The sequence below is a fragment of the Anoplophora glabripennis genome, unplaced genomic scaffold (genome assembly GCF_000390285.2).
Source record: "Anoplophora glabripennis isolate ALB-LARVAE unplaced genomic scaffold, Agla_2.0 scaffold1398, whole genome shotgun sequence".
Lineage (NCBI taxonomy): Eukaryota > Metazoa > Arthropoda > Insecta > Coleoptera > Cerambycidae > Anoplophora > Anoplophora glabripennis.
The window spans coordinates 14,036-34,734 of NW_019417475.1; the positions used below are offsets into that span (position 1 = coordinate 14,036).

Genomic DNA, 20,699 nt, shown 5'->3' on the forward strand with positions numbered 1-20,699 from the left:
AACTTAATTCTAAGAAAACAAAAAAAAACGCAAATGTGGTAGTTTGATCTTGTTCCGAGGTGCCGTAAATAAGAAGAACTCATCAGTCAAATTTTATCTGAAAATAGCAAACCTGAATTATAATATAAATTTACTATTGTCAAAGTAACAAATGGAACATTTTATTTTGGAAATATTTCATCCCTCTTTTTTGGAAAATAATGTAAGTATAATGTTCTAGTTGTGATGTAAAATTTTCTTTGACTTAATTGCAGTGATGTACCAAAAATTACTCAAAACTGCACATAAAAATTTAATAACAATTAACAAATTTATAACAAATGAAATAACCTTTTCATAACCTACTGATGATATTAATCGTGTCGTGATAATTCTAATATTCGCTACTAGGTGGCGCATGTTGCCGAGAATACTGGAATTGCCAATTAACAATGATCATTAAATATTATGTATTATATTAAAAATTTGATACGTGTACATCAAGAAATTAAAAGGTATTTTACTCTCGAACTGTGTCCTAGAATATGCACAGTTAATTATTATTTATTAAAATTATTTTATATACATAGGTACCTACTTATTATACTTAGAGAGAATTGGTGAAGATATTAATTAGTTTCGATTAGTATTTAAAGAGGACAGCAACTATATTATAGGGATGGGTAGCAGAGCGTGTTCTCTTGTATCTAGTTCAGTCACTGAACCCGGTGCACCTATTTTACTATAGTTTACTTTTTGTTTCCATATATAATTTTATCAATCCATTCAACATACTTTGACACTTTCGTAAATACTGCAGGCAAATTCCTCTTTTCACACTTTTCTATCCCATAAGAGGTAATTCCCACGATGTAATAAATGCCATCTTTTTTTACTTGAATAGGGCCACCAGAATCACCCTGAAAATATATATTATACGTTATAAATATCCTTGAAAATTTCTGCATTTCATTTTCTCACAAAAGTAAATGGCATTTGAAAATATTCCTTAGATTTTGCATTACTCAGTGAAATAATACAAGATGGATATACTTATAAGAATGCCGGTATTTGAGAACTATATCTTTCTCACAATCGGAAATTTTAAGTCAGCTATAATTTTTGAGGGTACCAATGTTCGAAAAATTTGCAATTTTTTTACTCTAAATCTAATAGTACGACCTTATTTTGCACGTTTCAAGGTACCCTCGTATACCAGTTTCTGTAAAGATTTATATAATAATACAATGGACATTTTAGTACAACTTTTTATTTTTTAAACATTTTTCATGAAAATACTTAGTATACGCTTACCATAATAGTTTAAGTAACTAACCACCGGGTGGGTCCTTAACTATTTGTTGGTTCTTATCATCTGTACCTATCTACATGTATTGTTTTGTATGTTTGTAGTATTTTTAATGATATTGTTAGTCTGTAACTATTTTATATTGATTTTACCTATCTTTGTATATTTTTTATATAGTAAGTAATCTCAGCGTACTAAGTTATGTTATTTTTCTTTTCTTTTGACGGGTGTAAACACTGGTGTGTATTGACATGAATTGAAATAAATAAATAAATAAATAAATAAATAATAGTGGCAGATTGTTAACGTTAAAATATAGCGATTGAGTCAAATATGCCTTAATCAATTGTTGCTCCTTTTCGTTCTACAGGGTGTTAAAGTTGAAAAAAATTTGTAGTTTTACATTTTTTGAGGTAGCAAATACAAATATGCAAATAGTTTAGGGGTCACGTCTAGGGGGCGCTAGTTGTATTGTCCTGTCAATGTAAAAATATGTCGAACATTTTATATTTTACAATTTTGAATTTTTTAACTAGAAATTATTGAATTACGTTCAAATGAAATCAAATCATTTATTGATGTCTATAAGGTACATTAAAATGTTTACACAAGTCAAAAGAAAAACACGAAAGATATAACATATAAGCAATACTACACTAAAGCTAAAAAACACATTCAGATAAATATAACGTAAAAAAAGTGAATATTACGAACATACATTATATATCTAAAAACTGCTCAGCAAAGAATTCTAGCCTTAAAACAGTCTGAATTTAGTGATCGAATCTCAGATGGAAGTCTATTAAAGAATTTAATGCAAAAATAATTTGTGCCATCTCTGGATTTCGCTAATATTGTGTCGCTGTCTTCTATGATGAAAATGAAAATTTTCTTGTCGAACAAATCTATTCTGATTATTTTTTATATAAATGAGACATTCAAATATGTAAACTGACGGCATTGTAAGTTTGAAATACTCCCGACAATCATCTATGTATTTTATTCCAGCCATAATTCTAATACATTTACGTTGTAAACCAAAAATTTTATCACTGTGAAACGAATGACCCCAGTTCAAAATTGCATAAGTGATGGTAGCATGAAAAGTACCATAATATGCAGATATGAGTACAGGCTTAGATACTACACGGTCCAAATTACGCAGTAGGAAAATATTCTTAGATACACGTGCGGATAAATCATTGACATGTTTTGTTTTATTTGAGTTATCACAAGTATTGATATGGCGAAGTGTAAAAAGCAAAGATTGAGTTTTGACAACATTTAAGTTCAATCTATTAGCAATAAACCAGTCCTTTATCAGCGGCAATTAAGTTATTATTTGACTCAATTCTAAATAAAAAATGTATACTTGTTACAAATCGATAAACTCAACTGTTTTCGAGATATAAACGTTTTAAGTTTTTGAGATTCGACGGGAATTAAATTAGAAAATTATTTTTTCCAAAGTAGTAGGCATCGACATAATAAATTGACAGCTCTCACTATAATACCACATTGTGTCTGCCAAATTTATTCAATTTGATTAGGAAGTAGTTTTTTCCATGTCGTTGTTTTTTAGAGAAGAGAATAACTTAATAGAAATTTCCCGCATCGTTGGATTGGACGCGGTAACGAAGTACCTCGGCCTGCACGTAGCCCTGCTTTAAATCCGCTGGATTTTTACTTTTGGGGATATCTTAAATCTTTAGTTTACAAAAACATTATTAATGGCCATGAACAACTGTGGATAAATATTCAAGAACTTTATTTATAGAACTTTATTTAACGTCAGTTAAAAAAATAAAAGGCTAAGAAAGTGCATTGAAGTCGCTTGTGGTGAATAGTTTGTTAAGACATGCATTTAATTTTTAATTCAGGCTTGGTATCTTAAGACCTGCTCCTGCTAATTTTCTAATTTAATTCCCGCCGAATCTCAAAAACTTAAAACGTGTGTATATCAAAAACGGTTTAGTTTATCGATTTGTATACCTTTTTTTATTTAGAATTGAACGTGGTTCAATAATTTGTAGTTAAAAAATTCAAAAAGTTAGACAGATTTTTACATAGATAGGACAGTATAACTAGCGCCCTCTAGACGTTACCCCAACACTGTTTGCATATTCGTATTTGTCTCCTCAAAATAAGTAAAACTACAAATTTTTAAAACAATCGGTCCATAGATACTTAAAATATAGATAAAAATAGAAAATATTTTTTCAACTTTAACACCCTGTAGAACGAAAAGGAACAACAATTTATTAAGGCATATTTAGCTCAATCACTATATTTTGACGTTAACAATCTGCCATTAAGCTGTGTACCATTATTAATGACTCCCTGTATACAAATTAAAAAATATTCATGATGTACATATTTTCATTTATGTCAATTATTTTAAAAAGGACAGTTTTCCACTACTGCACAAATAATGTACGCTTTTTGAGTAATTAATCTTTAGTAACTAAAATAAATCGCTGTAGGCAAAGATAAAAAAATGACGTCAAATCGCTTATCCATTTTTTTTTAATGTAGCCAAATAAAGTCATATAATACGAACATTCTAGATTTTCTCCTTTTTTTGATCCAAGAAGTCCTGATGTAACGTTGGTCAGGTATTTAACAGACCTCCTGTTTTTTTTAATAAATGGTACCTAATACTTACGGAACAAGTGTCGCCAGTATTGTACTTGGCACAGAACTGTGCGTCAGATATACTATTTGCTTGTAATGACCTATGCAAGAAGTATTCGTTGCAGTCACTGTTAGATTCTGGATCCATTTTAGCTACCCTCAGTATGTTACTCATCTGTTTCATACTATCTGAAAAATTATATACAGGGTGATTCACAAATGGTGACCGAAAATCAAACCTCGCATTCTTTGGTGAATTTTAAGGGTCTTTCCTATAAAGTTTTTATCTGGGACGCTTCATGAAAAAGATACGGGGTGTTAGACTTCAAAAAATATTTTAAATTTTTTTAAATAATTTAAAAAATAATTTTAAATGTCCATGTATTTATGTAAACATTGTCCAAAATCTGAGGGCATTTCTTAAAATATGCATGCTCCAGAGGCGGAGATACAGGGCATTGGTGGCATATAAAATACCTAGTGCGCCACTGCTTTATCGTAACAACCATGATATTTTCGGATTCACCTTTCAATTTTCTACAAATTACTACTCTTATGTTTTTCGAAAAAAGCCTGATTTTCGAGTAAAACTTAAAAAAAACTACTGAAAACACTTTTACTTAAATGACATGAGAAGCACTAATTATTCAGTTATTTATTCGAATAAAGAAATTAATAACATTAGTCATCATTTTAATTATATTAATTGAGTAAATGCTCAAAAATACGTCCATTTGCACGAACGCAGGCGCGATATCTTTTTAGTAACGAAAATGTAATTTGCTCGAAATTTGTTGTTGCTTGAATCTGATGAAAAGTATTATTTTTTCTTTCTTCTAACTGCTCAGACTATCAAAGTTGCTATATAATTTTAAACTGCATTTTATTCGAATATCGAAGTGTGTTTTCAGTTCGTTTTTAAGTTTTACTCGAAAATCAGGCTTTTTTCGAAAAACATAAGAGGGTAGTAATTTGTACAAAATTGAGAAACGAATCCGAAAATATCATGGTTGTTACCGTAAAGCACGGGCGTACTATTTTATTTAGAAAAATATGCCACCGATACCCTGTATCTCCGTCACTGGAGCATGTAAATTTTAGGAGAAGCCCTCAGATTTTGGACAATGCTTACATAAATACATGTGCCCAATTTCAAATTATTTCACTTACTAGTTTTTAAATTATTAAAAAAAATTAAAAATATTTTTTTGAAGTTTAACACCCCGTATTTTTTTAACGAAGCATCCTAGATAAAAACTTTATAGGAAAGACTCCCCTTAAAATTCACTAAAGAATACGAGGTTTCACTTTTGGTCACCATTTATGAATCATTCTGTATTATTATGATATGAAATTAGTTTAATAAGTTTAACTATAAACAAAATGTCTACAGTAGTGCAACTTCAAGTGTGATTGTATTACTAATAAAATAACGGTTTTTAAGAACATACAACGTAGGTCAATTTCGACATTTTTGGAGGGATTGTTGTTTCCCTCGAGAAGAGAGACAAAAAGTAGATATCTCGCGATCAATTGTCGAAAAGTAATTATTTTCATTATTTCGATTCGTTTAAGAGATTCAATTTTTGCCGAGTTTTGTAAAACCATATATCCATATTTTTTTTATTTTTGTGGCAAAGTTTTCTGCTATTTAATCAGCCCTATGCTGTAAAAACATTGAAATTAATATCAACCTTGAAGTGATTTCAATGAAAATTGATTTGTTCTTCAATTTTGGAGAAAATTGGTATGCACTAAGAACACTTGCTTACAATACGTTGACATTAAAATTGATTGAAATTTATTTCAAGTTTATTTGTGGCAACGTCGCTATTTGCTATATGGAGATACCGGTGATTATGGAAACAATCTATATGAACAGAAACGGTGACATCAGTCAAAAATTGTATTATAATATTCTTAATCATCAGTTTTGTTATTCTGAATTTATAAATTGCATATAAACGGTAAATATCACAACATAAAATTAACAAAACAATTTCTAGACTTATTTGTTACTTTTAAATATATCCCATCAAAAAAAGCCACCCGTTCGCAATATACAAAATTTTTGGAAATAATTATTGATCAGACGGATATAATAAAATGATAAGAGGAGAAAGCCTGGGAACGTATTTCTCAAGAGGTGAATGCAATGAGAGGAGCAGTAAAAATGCAGAAGGATCGAAAAAGGTAAGGGAACTTAAAAATAAGTAAGCACTAAGCTTATGTGAATTTACCAGTCAACAAAATATTTTGCTTGTGAACATACTTATCAGTTATTGCTCTTTGTATAAATCGTATTATAAGTATTTACCTACACTTAAAAAATACAAAATGACAGCATGTATTTATAATATGTAATAGATACCAAATTGCAACTTTTAAATAAAATTACTAAGTATATTTTAAATTACAGGCATTTATAGAATGGATACCCCATATACCAGGAAAAATAAGAGGTGAAAAGCCCCTTACCGACATAGAAGAAAAATATGCAAACATTACTGGATTGTTTGCCTCGTGTTCAGGTGTAAATATTCCAGAGTTGGGTTTTGGAAAAAGAACCAAAGTAAAAGCTAAAGCTAGGAAAATTCACTTAATAATAAGAATAATTAAGTGGAGGTGGCATTGCTGTAATTGAAATTTTAACAAATCTAGAAAAAAAAACTTTTGGAGGTTTTATTAAAAATTTAATATATGGGCACCCCCAAGTTATAGAGATCTAGGAAAATCTTTCAGTATAAAACTTTTTACATTAATTTTTTATTATTTATTATTAATTATTTTGCATTTTCAGCTAAACCATTTGAGTCGCATGATATGTTAAGGAGTCACATCGAAATGTTAGAAAAAAACTTATAACAATTATTTAAAAAATAGTATATTTATTTTGAATGTGGCATTAGAAAACTTGTTAAAATCTATAAGTAATTAAAAACACTTAAATATTAAATTAAAAATATTTTATTTCATATGGATATTTTTATTAATTTTGAATTAGCCTATTTCCTATAATATACGGCCTTTCTGAAAATTATTTCTTCTTATAATCTATATGTATAATTATCTTCTTCTAATTCGTCATTTTCATCATCATTCAACATTTCTAAAATAAAATTAACATTATACCTTTGTTAAATCGAAGTAATGCTACACTTACCATTATAATCATCCAAATTTTCATATCAAAGGATATACAGGTTATGTAATATTGCACGGGAATAAATTATTTGTGCTACCCTAGCTGGAGCAACAAGAATTGTTGATTAAATTGGTTTCAAGTTTCGTAACGTGAAGGTTTTCGACTTCCGTTACAATTCTTGACATTTGTCAACCTTGATCTGCAGTTTTATATCAATTTCTGCTTTAGTGCATACCAACTTTTGAAGTTTTCAAGGTTACTTGACATCATTTCAAACCCTTGACACATTTCAATCAATTTGTTTTTTACAGCATAGTAAACCTCCATTTTTATTGAAATGTCTGTCTAAATGTCATTTTTTCTTATAATTTCAACCTTGATATGAAGTCAATGTTCATACAGCATAGGGCTGAATTTGTAGAATCTAGTACGCGGAGAGCCAGAGGCAAAAAAAATTTTTGAATTTACTAAGTCTAGTTTTTTGATCGACGAAATTTGGGTCCGTCTCTGTCTCGAGAACCGCTCAATCAATTTTGATTTTTTTTTATTTTAGATATCTTCTCGAGACGAGTACAATAAATGTATACATTAAACATTAAATATTTATAAATTAAAAATATGCTATAAATAGTTTTCTTTGTCATATTTCATTTTTTTGCTTTTTTAGTCGAAACAGGCCTTCAATTTCTAATCTTAAGAAAGGGAGAGAGACATTTACAATAGGGTTACAAATAACTTAGGTGTCAATTGTTGGGATGGTTATATTATTAATTGAAGAAGATTACATTTAAATTAAATATATCCATTCCACAATGAAAAGAAAACAATACCTACTTGACCCTGTTGCTCCCCAACCAGTTGCAAATAAAGGCGATGGTACTTCATCGTCCAAATATAAGCAGGCTGGATAAATTTTGTTAAAAGTGATATTTCTATGGAGTTCTATTAGGGCTATGTCGTTGTGCCTACTCTTACTATGATAATCTGGATATATTTTGGTTTTCTTTATAAGAAAATCTTGTGCATTTTCTTCATTTAACTTGGTAACTCCTAGGCGAACAATTGTTGGCTTTATTTGAGATTTACGTCTAATACAGTGGGCGGCTGTGATCAAAAAGTTATTTGATATCACAGTTGCGCCACATTTCCATTCGGGTTCTGATTCATCATTTTCTTTATATCCTAGCGCTGCCTGAAATCAACACGTTTTTGATTAACATTTGCCTACCAACAATATTTTTATTATTGTAAAAAAACTGGCTACTAACAAAAAAATTTTTTTTGAAAAACAGAAAATTATAATAAATTTCTAAATCGATTTAACACTAACACTGAATGTTTTTCCAAAATTCAAATAAAACATTGGTCAAATCTATCAACTTAATCTCAGAAAGTTTTTTCATCCATTACACAACAATATGCAGGGTGGGCCACTAGTGTGAGAAAGTAAAATAACTCCCTTGTTATTCATAATACAGCAAAGAAGTTTATATAAAGGTTGTACAGAATCAAAAAACCTAAAGGGCAAAATTAATTTGAATCACACAGGGCGATGAGTAAAAACGGGACACGCCAAATATAACATTTTTTTAATGGAACACCCTATATATTTTTAAACATGGATTTCTGAGAAAATTCTGTATATGGCAATATAAACAGTTTAACATTTTAGTGCGCGGTTGCCAAGTTATGTAGAAAATTCTTCGAATTTTGGAAAAAACATGACCTCGAAGAAGTTGTATTATCTTTCAACTACCAACGCTTGGAGCAAAAATATTTGACAGATTTATAGGCAAATGTTAGGCAAAGACATCTATATTAGTTAATGTCGATATTTTATAAAGGGCATTTTTTAAAATACAATCATTTTAAGAAAGTTTAAACTTGATTTTCTAAAATTTTTCAAAGGGAGCACCCTGTATTTTATTATTCTATTTTATTCACATATAAGTCCACTACAACTTTTATTACATCACATATCACATATAAGTCCACTACAACTTTTATTAAGTACTACACCTAAAGTTGTTAGTTTTTAAGATATAGCAGCATTTCTGGAGAAACCTAATTTTTATTATTTTCAATCGCACGAAATGGCTTTCGAAAAAACTGTCACATTGTGTCAACTTGTCAGTTCATAATTTATCATTCCATTTTGATTTAATGTTACTAGTTAATATTTATTTGTGGAATTCTATAAAATAATAAAAATTAAGTTTTTTCAGAAATGTTACTGTATCTTAAAAACCAACAATTTTAGATATAGAACATGCTTAGTAAAAGTTGAAGTGGACCGATATGTGAATAAAATAGGACGATAAAATACAGGGTGTTCCATTTGTAAAAATTTAGAAAATCAAGTTTGAACTTTCTTAAAGTGATCGTGTTATAAAAAATGCCCTGTATAAAATATCGATATTAGCTAATATACGAGTCTTTGTATATTTATATTTGCCTATAACTCTTTCAAATATGTTTGCTCCAAGTGTTAGTAGTGTTAGTATAAAGTTAATACAACTTCTTCGAGGTCATGTTTTTTCCAAAAGTCGAAGAATTTTCTAGATAATTTGGTAACCCCGCACTAAAATGTTAAACTGTTTATATTGCCATGTACAGAATTTTCTCGGAAATCCATGTGTTTAAAAATATACAGGGTGTCTCATTTAACATGGTCTAAATTTGGCTTGCAAGATGTGAAGTTAAATAAAAGCTTGTAAAAAAATCCCACTCTAGATCCTATATCTTGTCATATTTGTATATTAGACCAGGACGGATCTGTTTTGAGATGGATGTGAGAGGGGGCAAGCAATTTTTTTCTGGATTACCTTCAGTACAACTCACATAAAAAGTGTAGTTCCCTAGATCTGAGCGAGGTCCGGAACGTTTTCAAAATTGCAAAAATGTTTAAAAAATTTAAATAAATACCTATTTTATTGGAGTTCTTTACTTATATCTTGGAACCTATGTATGTATTTTGGAAGAATATTGAACAGGAGAAAAAGGTTTAGAATTAAATTTTGCATAATATACTCTAAGTTAAAAATGTTTAAATTTATTACCGATGTTGCAAAATAGCAATAATTGATGAAAAAAGGCAAAATAATCAAGTTTCTTGGATAATTTTTTTTAAATATTTTAATTGCTCCGAGGGCATTCTAATTTTGGTAAAAAAACTTTAAGAGTATAATAAAACAACACAGCAAATTTCATTAAAATCAGTTCTCGCAAAATTCAATTCAAAAACTTTTTTACTCTTCAATATTCTTCCAAAATGCAGAGGTTCCAAGATATAAGTAAAATCTCAGACAAAATAGGTATTTTTTAAAATTTTTTAAACATTTTTGCAATTTTGAAAATGTTCCGGATTAGCTTACCCCCTCTTACATCCAAGAAGATCCGCCCTGGACAATTGAAAGACAATTTTTTTGAGAATGTTTCAAAAAAAAGATAATGTCACTCTTTTTCAAAGAGCATTTTTTTAGTTTAAAAATAAAAAGTACAAAAAACTAAAAATGTGTTATTTTTATATTTTTTTATAAACTAGGTACATATCACAACGAACAAAATAAAAAAAAGTTTATGAGGGGTTGGAATAAAAATTTGAAAAAATTCATACTCTAAATGGGTACTAAATAATACCTAAAAATCAGGAAAATTAAAAATGGTCGGATCATGACTTCAGTGATTTGACATGGAATATGATGCTGGAACAAGTAAGAACTGATACATTGCTAAAAAGTCCGTAATCGGAAAATTTCGATTTTTCTGATTTCCATATCATCGCAGAGGAAAATCAATTTTTCTGGACGGCTTGGTATAATGCTGGAACAAGTTAGAATCGATTCACTGCTAAAAAGTGAGGACAGCCAGGACATTGTCGATTTTTCTAACCTCCAAGCAAGGAGATTCCTCTATCATCGTAGAGTAGGTACTGTCGTATAATGTGAGAGAGCGAACTTCAGATTTCGACTATCTTTCGAATCCGAGTTCCAACGTACGGGACAATGCTCCGGCGCACGATGTATATGCAGCAATAAAAGCAACAAGCATTAAATTACATAATGTTTCTAATCCCGAAGCCGAAATCGCTGTCAGGGGAGAAAGTAAGAATTTCACCTATGTTTCCAATCTGGAGGCTAAGTCCGCCAGTAGCAACCTCACCTACGTTCCTATGATCCAAAATCAAAGCAAGAGACAGGATTTGCATAAAGTTTCCAATACGGAAGTCAAAGCCTCCCTTGAGAGCAAAAGTAAAATTTTCACCCAAGTTTCCATTCCGAATCCAAGAATCCCGGACAACGTCCTAAGTCCGATATCCAGTAACACAAACCAAATCCTAAGCTATAATTTGCACAAAGCTTCCATTCGAATCCGGTTACCATCCAGCCGCCTCGAACCAAGATGAAGCCGTATCCAAGGGAAACAAACAAAACCGACTATGTTTCAGATTTCCAACATCGCAGAGCCGCAGTTGAGCCAAGCCAGCCGATTACAAAAATCGACGATGTTTCCAGTCCACCTGCGAGACGCCGCAAATCGTCGAAAAAGCGCCCTATGGTGATGGAGACGAGATGGACCACATCGAGGACGACCGATATGAAGCCGACAACGAGCCAGCAGCCACCTTGTCAACGAAATCGACCCACTTTCCAATGGTCCCCGGCCTTGCAGGGGAGCACCGGTCAAGAAGAGGAAGAAAAATCGCATAAAAAAACCGGAAATCAACCGCGGATCAAGGCCGCGAATCCCCTATCGCGATGGATCGTCAGCTGCGGGCATTTGCAGTTATTTAACCGGATCGAAGTATCCGGCCAGTCTCTGTTGTGGGACGCTCAAAATTTTAGTTGCGACATTAAAGCCTATATAGTCAATATTACAGCCTTTCGCAAGCTTTTAACCAATTGTTAGAGTCAGATTTATGTTTAATAAATATATATAACCTAACCTACCTCTTATCTATAAAAGAAAGATAAAACGTCGTCCGGGCATTTATTTCTGACCCGCGGCAGACTCAAATCACGGACCATTAGCCAGCCCTATCATAAGTGTTAGATATAAGCTCTAGTGAAGTGCATCAAACCGCCCCTATAGTTATCAGAACTATATGAGCGTAGTGTTTTACCTCTAGATATATATAATTATAAGAATTATATATACAAACTACCTAATTAACGACTCTAATAGCCGCCTGAGCTCAAATATCAGAGATAGCGGGACGTATTGGCGCTTAGTCACTTTTCACCTATCTTTCCAATACCGATCCTATATCTCATATCATTCTAATCCAAATTCCCTTTATTAGAGTCAAACCTCTCATACATCCTATCTAAGGGAACGACAAGTTGTTACAAAATTAGATCGCGTCCTCTCACCTAGCCATGCCTAAGCGCAATTTTACCAAGTTAGCTACATCTCGAGCAGAGTCCAGCGCTACAGCGCGAGAAGCATATAATATGTCCAGAAACCCTGAGAGCCGCAACCTAATGGTAAGTGAAGCAACGGGAGATGAGGTACGACGACACTACGTTTAATTTTTTTGTCTCGCTTTGTATGATGCTGATGTTCCCCACAAAAAAAGTCAAGTCGGATTAAATCGAGACTCTTACCAAATTTTCCCTCTTCTGCCAATCCAACGATGAGGAAATTAATGGTTTAAAAAAAAGTTTCTTACGATGGCTGTATAATATGGCGAAGCGCCGTCATGTTGAAACCATATTTCAGGACTCATTTCGTCAGATTCTCCTCCAAAACAAAGTTCTACAACAACAGCAACCAATTCCTCTAATAATTCAAGGTACTCCCTGAGCCATTCAAATTCCCGTCGATAAAAAAAAACCCAACTATACGGTTTCTTACGATACCTGCCCACAGATTTACGTTTTGAGGTAACTGAGTAATGACCGAAAAATTACTGTAACGCTCACTTTTGACTTTGACTTTTGACAGTTCAATAAAAATTAATTTCCCGACCAACGGGCCAATAAAAAAGATGGTGCCATAAAAAACACCCTATCCTCCCCACCGCCACTGGTTACATTTTTGAAAATTGAATTTCATCGTAATATATTTGCATCCGCATTCGTATCCGCAAACATTGAAAGTATTTAGAAACACCCTACTCAGGAAGCATACTCCCACTATAGTCATATAAATTGTTCTCTTATTATAGAAAGAAACAAAAAAAATTACCATATAGGGATATTCATTAGCCGCAGCTTCTTCTCCATCCAATATTCTAAATCCAGTACTAGCCTTAAATTCTGTAGTAACTTTCTCACAAACTGTAAACAAATGAGAAATTGTACAAATAAATATTTACGTTAGGTAATATAAAATATAACCATAACATCGGCGACATATTTGCGGTAATGCTGCGCGACAATGACGCAGCAACCTTTTATAACACATGTAATTTGTCTCCATCATATTAACTATAATCGGAACAGATGCAGTGCCGCAGTGGTGATACCGAATTTAATCTAACATGCGTATTTAATAATTAATAATTAAAGTAGGATTTTTAAGGTTTTGGCAAGGCGATAACAAAAGAAAAGTAAGGTAAGGTAAGTCTAACAATATTTTACAAGACGATAATTCGACTACAGGGAAATTGTCTAAAAGTAAAATATAAGGTAGCGCGGACCAACATTGACATTGGTATAACATTACCCCATAGATAGTATAACATTGACACCCCATATAAATTGAAGCCTAAGGGAATCGTTAAGCAACATTGATACATAAATTTGTTTTATGGCCTTTTTAGGTACTTAGAAACGAACAATTTTTCCTTTTTTTTCAAAACTAATTACTTATTGGGTAAAACAGCCTAAAAACCTTGTTGTTTTTAAAGAAATCATATTTTTATTCTGAATAACACAAGAATAATATAATGTAGGAACCTTATTATCAAAAACTGGAACTTAATCTAGGAATTGCGACTTAAAAACATACAAACTAAATTTTGGTACGTGACTTTGGCAAGGTAACAATACTTACTAAACTAATAAATTTTGGTAACTCCACTAATGTGGGGCACTTTAAAAAAATGCAATCCTCTATTTATCGCCGGTTCGTCAATAATTGCAACTACTGCATTTAATAATACCGACTCTGTGTCCTCAACATCAGGATATACAAAATACAAACCCTTTTTACGTAAAAAGTTAACCTTAATATCGCCATCCTTTACTTGTACAACCTTTCCTATGTAATGAATGATATCTTTTTTCCCAGGATATTTAACGACCACCCAATTCCCAAGTTTAACGTTTTGAATGTCAGCATGGGTACGGTACTTCTTTGACTGTTGTTTGTTTTAGCCTCAATTACCCCATTTTCTCCTTCTTCTTCAATTATCTCATTCTCTACTTGTTCATCTGCAGTGATCAAATCTTACCTCACTTTCAGACGAACTGGAGCTAGGTTCTTGTGATTCTTGTGCCTTTCTTTTCTTTTTTTTATTTGCCAATGGTTGCTTTTGGTTTTGCTTTTTTTTTAGATTGCTTTTCTTCTTCCTTTTCACGAAGTCAATTGGCCATTTTCGCCCAGAAGATGTGGATGGCATCTGAGCAGAATCCTCACCGTTAACAATGTGTGCCATCTGAGATTTTTTTGTCATTTTTTCTAAAGACAAAGGGTAAATGCCCGACCCATCAAAGCCACCTACCGCGTTACTTCTGGACAAACTTGGAGTGTTGACCAATTTTTTCATTAAAGAAGGGAATGCAATTTTATCGACATTTTTATAACCCGATTTTTGATAAAAATCTCGAAGTATTTTTCTCCAAGACGCCTTAACCGATTTGTAAACGCCAACATCCAGAGGCTGAACTAAATGGGACGTGTGTGTCTACCAAGTCCAAAGATAAATGTGAGTTATGCCCATCCAAAATAAGAAGCTTAGTACCCTGTAAATCTGAAGTTGATGGAATAAAACAGTTAGTAAACCAATCAAAAAACTGAAGGGACTCCATCCAACCAGTCGGTGAACAATTATAACGACAATTCTCCGGTCCGTCCACGCACCAAGTGGAAAACAGGTGAAGTCCTTTGTAGTTGATAAACATTGGTAAGTAGTCTCCAACAGCATTGCAACACATAAGGACCGTGTACGTAGCTTTTGTGACGCTACCGACTAATTTGTTTGGATTTCGGCTACCCCTTTTGCACAACACTTTCTGGACACCTGCATCGGTTTGAAAACCAATCTCATCACAGTTAAAGATGTTCTGTGGCTTTTTATCCAAACCGAAATGCGAATAGACAGCTTGCAATTTATTATAACAATCTTCCATTACCTCCCGTGACCCCGCTACAGCTCTATTCTTGGGAAGATTTTGAGCCACTCGTCTACTTATTTCTTTAGACCATCTTTTTTCGATCATCATGCACCAATCAATACCTGGCATTCCATTTCGGAACGGATTCGGTCGATCAAGTTTTTGCACATCTTTGGAGTTGTAGTCGGTCGAATCCATAGCCCCATTCGCCAAGCTTAACTAACGTATGCACCAACATTTCCTCTTCGTCATAGGTTAAAACTGTAGGATGTCCAACAGCTTTACACTTAAATCCTTTAAAATGGTTGCCTTAAAACTGTCACCATTTCTAACTGCTTGCAGAGCTTTTTGCATAGCCTCGTGATCATAGGACTTGTACTTTCGAATATTAGGGCGTCTGGGTTTCTTTGTGCGTGCCATCTACAAAAAATTTTGAGAGTCAAAGTTGGCCTAAGGATTACCAGTGTCAATGTTGGACTAGGGGCTAACATTGACACTGTCAAACATAACCTTAAATTAATTTTCATAAAAAAAATGTTTAGTTTTACAATATCACTAACTGATACAAAAACTGATTTGTAATATTAAAAGTAGAGCTTAAATTACCTTTAACACCAAAACTTCGGGCCTGTTGACTCAAAATTCACAAAGTTTTCTATGCAAATATTGGGAGCACGTTAAACATCAGCTGTTAAAAGCCGCCGTTATAAATCCACAGGTTGCTGCGGAGCATGCGCATTACGTCTATACAAAGCCTTCGGATGGTAATAGAGCACCATAAAGAGAAAATAGTATGGCTACCAATGTAGTCACATTTTTTATTAGATTTAGAAATTCAGCCCTATGCTGTATGAACATTGACTTCATATCAAGGTTGAAATTATATGAAAAAATGACATTTAGACAGACATTTCAATAAAAATGGAGGTTTACTATGCTGTAAAAAACAAATTGATTGAAATTTGTCAAGGGTTTGAAATGATGTCAAGTAACCTTGAAAACTTCAAAAGTTGGTATGCACTAAAGCAGAAATTGATATAAAACTGCAGATCAAGGTTGACAAATGTCAAGAATTGTAACGGAAGTCGAAAACCTTCACGTTACGAAACTTGAAACCAATTTAATCAACAATTCTTGTTGCTCCAGCTAGGGTAGCACAAATAATTTATTCCCATGCAATATTACATAACCTGTATATCCTTTGATATGAAAATTTGGATGATTATAATGGTAATTGTAGCATTACTTCGATTTAACAAAGATATAATGTAATTTTATTTTAGAAATGTTGAATGATGATGAAAATGACGAATTAGAAGAAGATAATTATACATATAGATTATAAGAAGAAATAATTTTCAGGAAGGCCGTATATTATAGGAAATAGGCTAATTCAAAATTAATAAAAATCTCCATATGAAATAAAATATTTTTAATTTAATATTTAAGTGTTTTTAATTATAGATTTTAACAAGTTTCCTAATGCCACATTTTTTAAATAATTGTTATAAGTTTTTTTCTAACATTTCGATGTGACTCCTTTACATATCATGCGACTCAAATGGTTTAGCTGAAAATGCAAAATAATTAATAATAAATAATAAAAAATTAATGTAAAAAGTTTAATACTGAAAGATTTTCTTAGATCTCTACAACTTGGGGGTGCCCATATATTAAATTTTTAATAAAACCTCCAAAGGTTTTTTTTTCTAGATTTGTTAAAATTTCAATTACAGCAATGCCACCTCAACTCAATTATTCTTATTATTAAGAGAATTTTCCTAGCTTTAGCTTTTACTTTGGTTCTTTTTCCAAAACCCAACTCTGGAATATTTACACCTGAACACGAGGCAAACAATCCAGGAATGTTTGCATATTTTTCTTCTATGTCGGTAAGGGGCTTTTTATCTCTTATTTTTCCTTTTAGCTATATGGGATTTCCATTCTATAAATACCTGTAATTTAAAATATACTTAGTAATTATATTTAAAAGTTGCAATTTAGTATCTAATACATATTATAAATACCTACTGTCATTTTGTATTTTTTAAGTGTAGGTAAATACTTATAATACGATTTATACAAAGAGCAATAACTGATAAGTATGTTCACAAGCAAAATATTTTGTTGACTGGTAAATTCACATAAGCTTAGTGCTTACTTATTTTTAAGTTCCCTTACCTTTTTCGATCCTTCTGAATTTTTACTGCTCCTCTCATTGCATTCACCTCTTGAGAAATACGTTCCCAGGCTTTCTCCTCTTATCATTTTATTATAACTCTGATCAATAATTATTTCCAAAAATTTTGTATATTGCGAACGGGTGGCTTTTTTTGATGGGATATATTTAAAAGTAACAAATAAGTCTAAAAATTGTTTTGTTAATTTTATGTTGTGATATTTACCGTTTATATGCAATTTATAAATTCAGAATAACAAAACTGACGATTAAGAATATTATAATAAAATATTTGACTGATGTCACCGTTTCTGTTCATATAGATTGTTTCCATAATTACCGGTATCTCCCTATAGCAAATAGCGACGTTGCCACAAATAAACTTGAAATAAATTTCAATCGATTGTAATGTCAAGGTATTGTAAGCAAGTGTTCTTAGTGCATACCAATTTTCTCCAAAACTGACACCGGACAAGTTTTTAAAAAAAATTTTTTTTGGATAAAGTAAAAATCAGAGCATTACGTACATCATTGCTTAGTATTACTATATAGTATGCCTGTCTCAGGAAATTATTAGATTTTTTTAAAAAAAATCATATCTAATAAAAAAGAAATTATGAAGATATGTCAATGTTTGCCCCTCTTACCTTATATTTATGAAAAGTTTTCTTGGGAAATCTATTATTACGCTTTGACCTTCTAAATCAATGGTTCCCTAGTCTAGTTTCATACTTACATTCTTTAGAACTCCTGACAGTTGTAGTCATTTTCTCGGCTGCAAATAAAATTTAATATTACACTACAGACAGTAGTGTCCGTCAAGATCTTTGCAATATGTAGGAATAATTTTTAGGGCTGATATTTAAAAAATGTGATGATTGTTTCTGCACTTTTGACTTGATTCTGACACACGTGATAATTGATCAAAAATTGTACCTATAGTCTGGAAATGTACAACATACACATACAATTTTTTCAGAAATCGCAAACAATATTAATATTAATAGCCCAGTCGGGTTGTCATTTAACCGGGAAAAAATTAGGGACCACAATTTTATTGTTCTAACCTTTAGGGGGGGGTCAATAGTAGCGTAAATTCAGAATCGCGACTGAATTCCACCCCTGCGTCAGCCGCCATCTTGAATTTAAGGAAAAATCGTTTTTGCTCAATATCTCGGCCATTTTCAACTTTACAACAAAAATGGTAAGGACTTAAGTTGTTGCAAATGCGATTTCCTACAACTTCTTTTATTACAAATTTTATCGTGCGATCGATATTTTTCAAGTTAAGGGGGAAAATAGTGACAAAGTATAATTATTGAATTATCTCGTTTGTTATTGACTTTACGACATAAATGTACATAAACAAAGTTGGAAAGAATTATATTTTCTACAATTTTGATCTCTTTGATTTTTTCGCTACTACCAAAATTTAAGGTCCTACGCCTATGGCAAGCCTAACTAAACTCAAGGGATCAACATTCCATAGGCCTGACGTCTCCGCAAGCGTAGGACCTTAAATGTTGGTAGTAGCGAAAAAATCAAAGAGATCAAAATTGTAGAAAATATAATTCTTTCCAACTTTGTTTATGTACATTTATGTCGTAAAGTCAATAACAAACGAGATAATTCAATAATTATACTTTGTCACTATTTTCCCCCTTAACTTGAAAAATATCGATCGCACGATAAAATTTGTAATAAAAGAAGTTGTAGGAAATCGCATATGCAACAACTTAAGTCCTTACCATTTTTGTTGTAAAGTTGAAAATGGCCGAGATATTGAGCAAAAACGATTTTTCCTTAAATTCAAGATGGCGGCTGACGCAGAAGCGGAATTCAGTCGCGATACTGAATTTACACTACTATTGACCCCCCCTAAAGGTTAGAACAATAAAATTGTGGTCCCTAATTTTTTCCCGGTTATGCCCTTTTTTTTGTCTAACTCGACCGGAGTATAACTAAGAAATTTTTATTAATGCATATCTAAAATTTTTTCATTACAATCTAATTTTTATGAGTTCGTTTCCTTGACAATCATCGTTTATTTATTATTTTGATAAAAGTCAAATTCGTTTTAATACCTATAAGTGCTAAAATATATTAAGAAGTATTTAAAATTGACAGTAGTGATGATGTTCAGGTGTCCGGGACACCACCAGAGTTAGTAGCAGCTGCAAAAAATGTGACTTATTATCAAGCAAATCTAGAGAAAAGTACGAATTTGTTTACAAACGTTTCGAGATTTATTGCCTTAAAAAAATACGACCTTCTCATCCGATTTATCTACAAAGTTGAAGGCATTCACGTTATGGTCAAATTACTCCAAGCTGAGAGTAACACAAAGGAAGACATTGATATATCAAAATATTTGAAAGTGCGTGTTTCCCTGAAACGTCAAGGTGATAACTGTAAAGCAAAATAGTTTATAGTTTTGTCAAATAAACAACTTGCAACGTTTATTACTCAAGCACCAGATAAGGTATTAATGAATAAGGTACCTACGTTTAGATGTGAAAATTCTAAAATATCTAGATATTAGCTTTTCTTTTTTAGCTTGCCTTAACATTTGGTGTTGCCGGTGCATATCGTCGTGAAGAACTGTATCAATTAAATTTGAATGATATAGATGATTGCAAAGATCAAAGATTTTGATTAAAATACTTAAACGAAAAAACCGGGATCATTTCTGATAAAGGAAATTTATATTCAACTGTATAGAAAATATGTTGCATGTCGCCCAGGAAATTTTGAAAGTTGTCGCTTTTTCTTTAAATATTCAAATTCAATTTGTATTAATATTGTCGAAGGAGAAATAATTAACACCAATAATGTCGACAACTTTTCGAGTAAAGTTCAACCAATGTTTAATAGCTGTACAAACTGAATATAAACATAAACAAATAGTTATAATAAATGTTTAATATGTGGAACGCGTTAAGCAAATGTAATATTTACTAAATAATGGTTTTCTGATGTAAGTTGGTTTACCTGTATATATGTATTTATGAGTATTTAGTGTTTAAAATATATATAAAAAACAATACGCGGAAGTTAACTCTCCCGGCCTAGACCCGAAATGTAACTCCCACGTTATCTTTGCTGATGGTTGCTTAGCAACGAACTAAAATACTAGAATACGGTATTTTGGAGTCTGGTGCCGAAAAAGTA

General features: G+C 31.9%; 2 protein-coding genes across 2 annotated transcripts in view; one reads left to right on the forward strand and one right to left on the reverse strand.

Annotated features, from left to right (window-relative positions):
* Positions 1 to 438: 438 nt before the first annotated feature.
* Positions 439 to 20,699, reverse strand: part of LOC108915005 (venom protease) — a 36,544-nt gene continuing 16,283 nt past the window's right edge. Inside the window, exons 4-8 of the mRNA XM_018720950.1 lie at positions 18,265 to 18,303; positions 13,257 to 13,348; positions 7,902 to 8,259; positions 3,954 to 4,111; positions 439 to 899 (exon numbers count right to left, since the gene is read on the reverse strand). Of these exons, the coding sequence (XP_018576466.1) occupies positions 729 to 899; positions 3,954 to 4,111; positions 7,902 to 8,259; positions 13,257 to 13,348; positions 18,265 to 18,303 (818 nt within the window). The 3' untranslated portion in view covers positions 439 to 728. The remainder of the gene's footprint in view (positions 900 to 3,953; positions 4,112 to 7,901; positions 8,260 to 13,256; positions 13,349 to 18,264; positions 18,304 to 20,699) is intronic.
* On the forward strand, positions 5,657 to 6,657 carry LOC111692367. Its single transcript, XM_023456340.1, has 3 exons — positions 5,657 to 5,669; positions 5,734 to 6,115; positions 6,342 to 6,657. The coding sequence occupies exons 2-3, from the start codon at positions 6,029 to 6,031 to the stop codon at positions 6,564 to 6,566; spliced, it is 312 nt and encodes a 103-aa protein (XP_023312108.1). The 5' UTR covers positions 5,657 to 5,669; positions 5,734 to 6,028; the 3' UTR covers positions 6,567 to 6,657.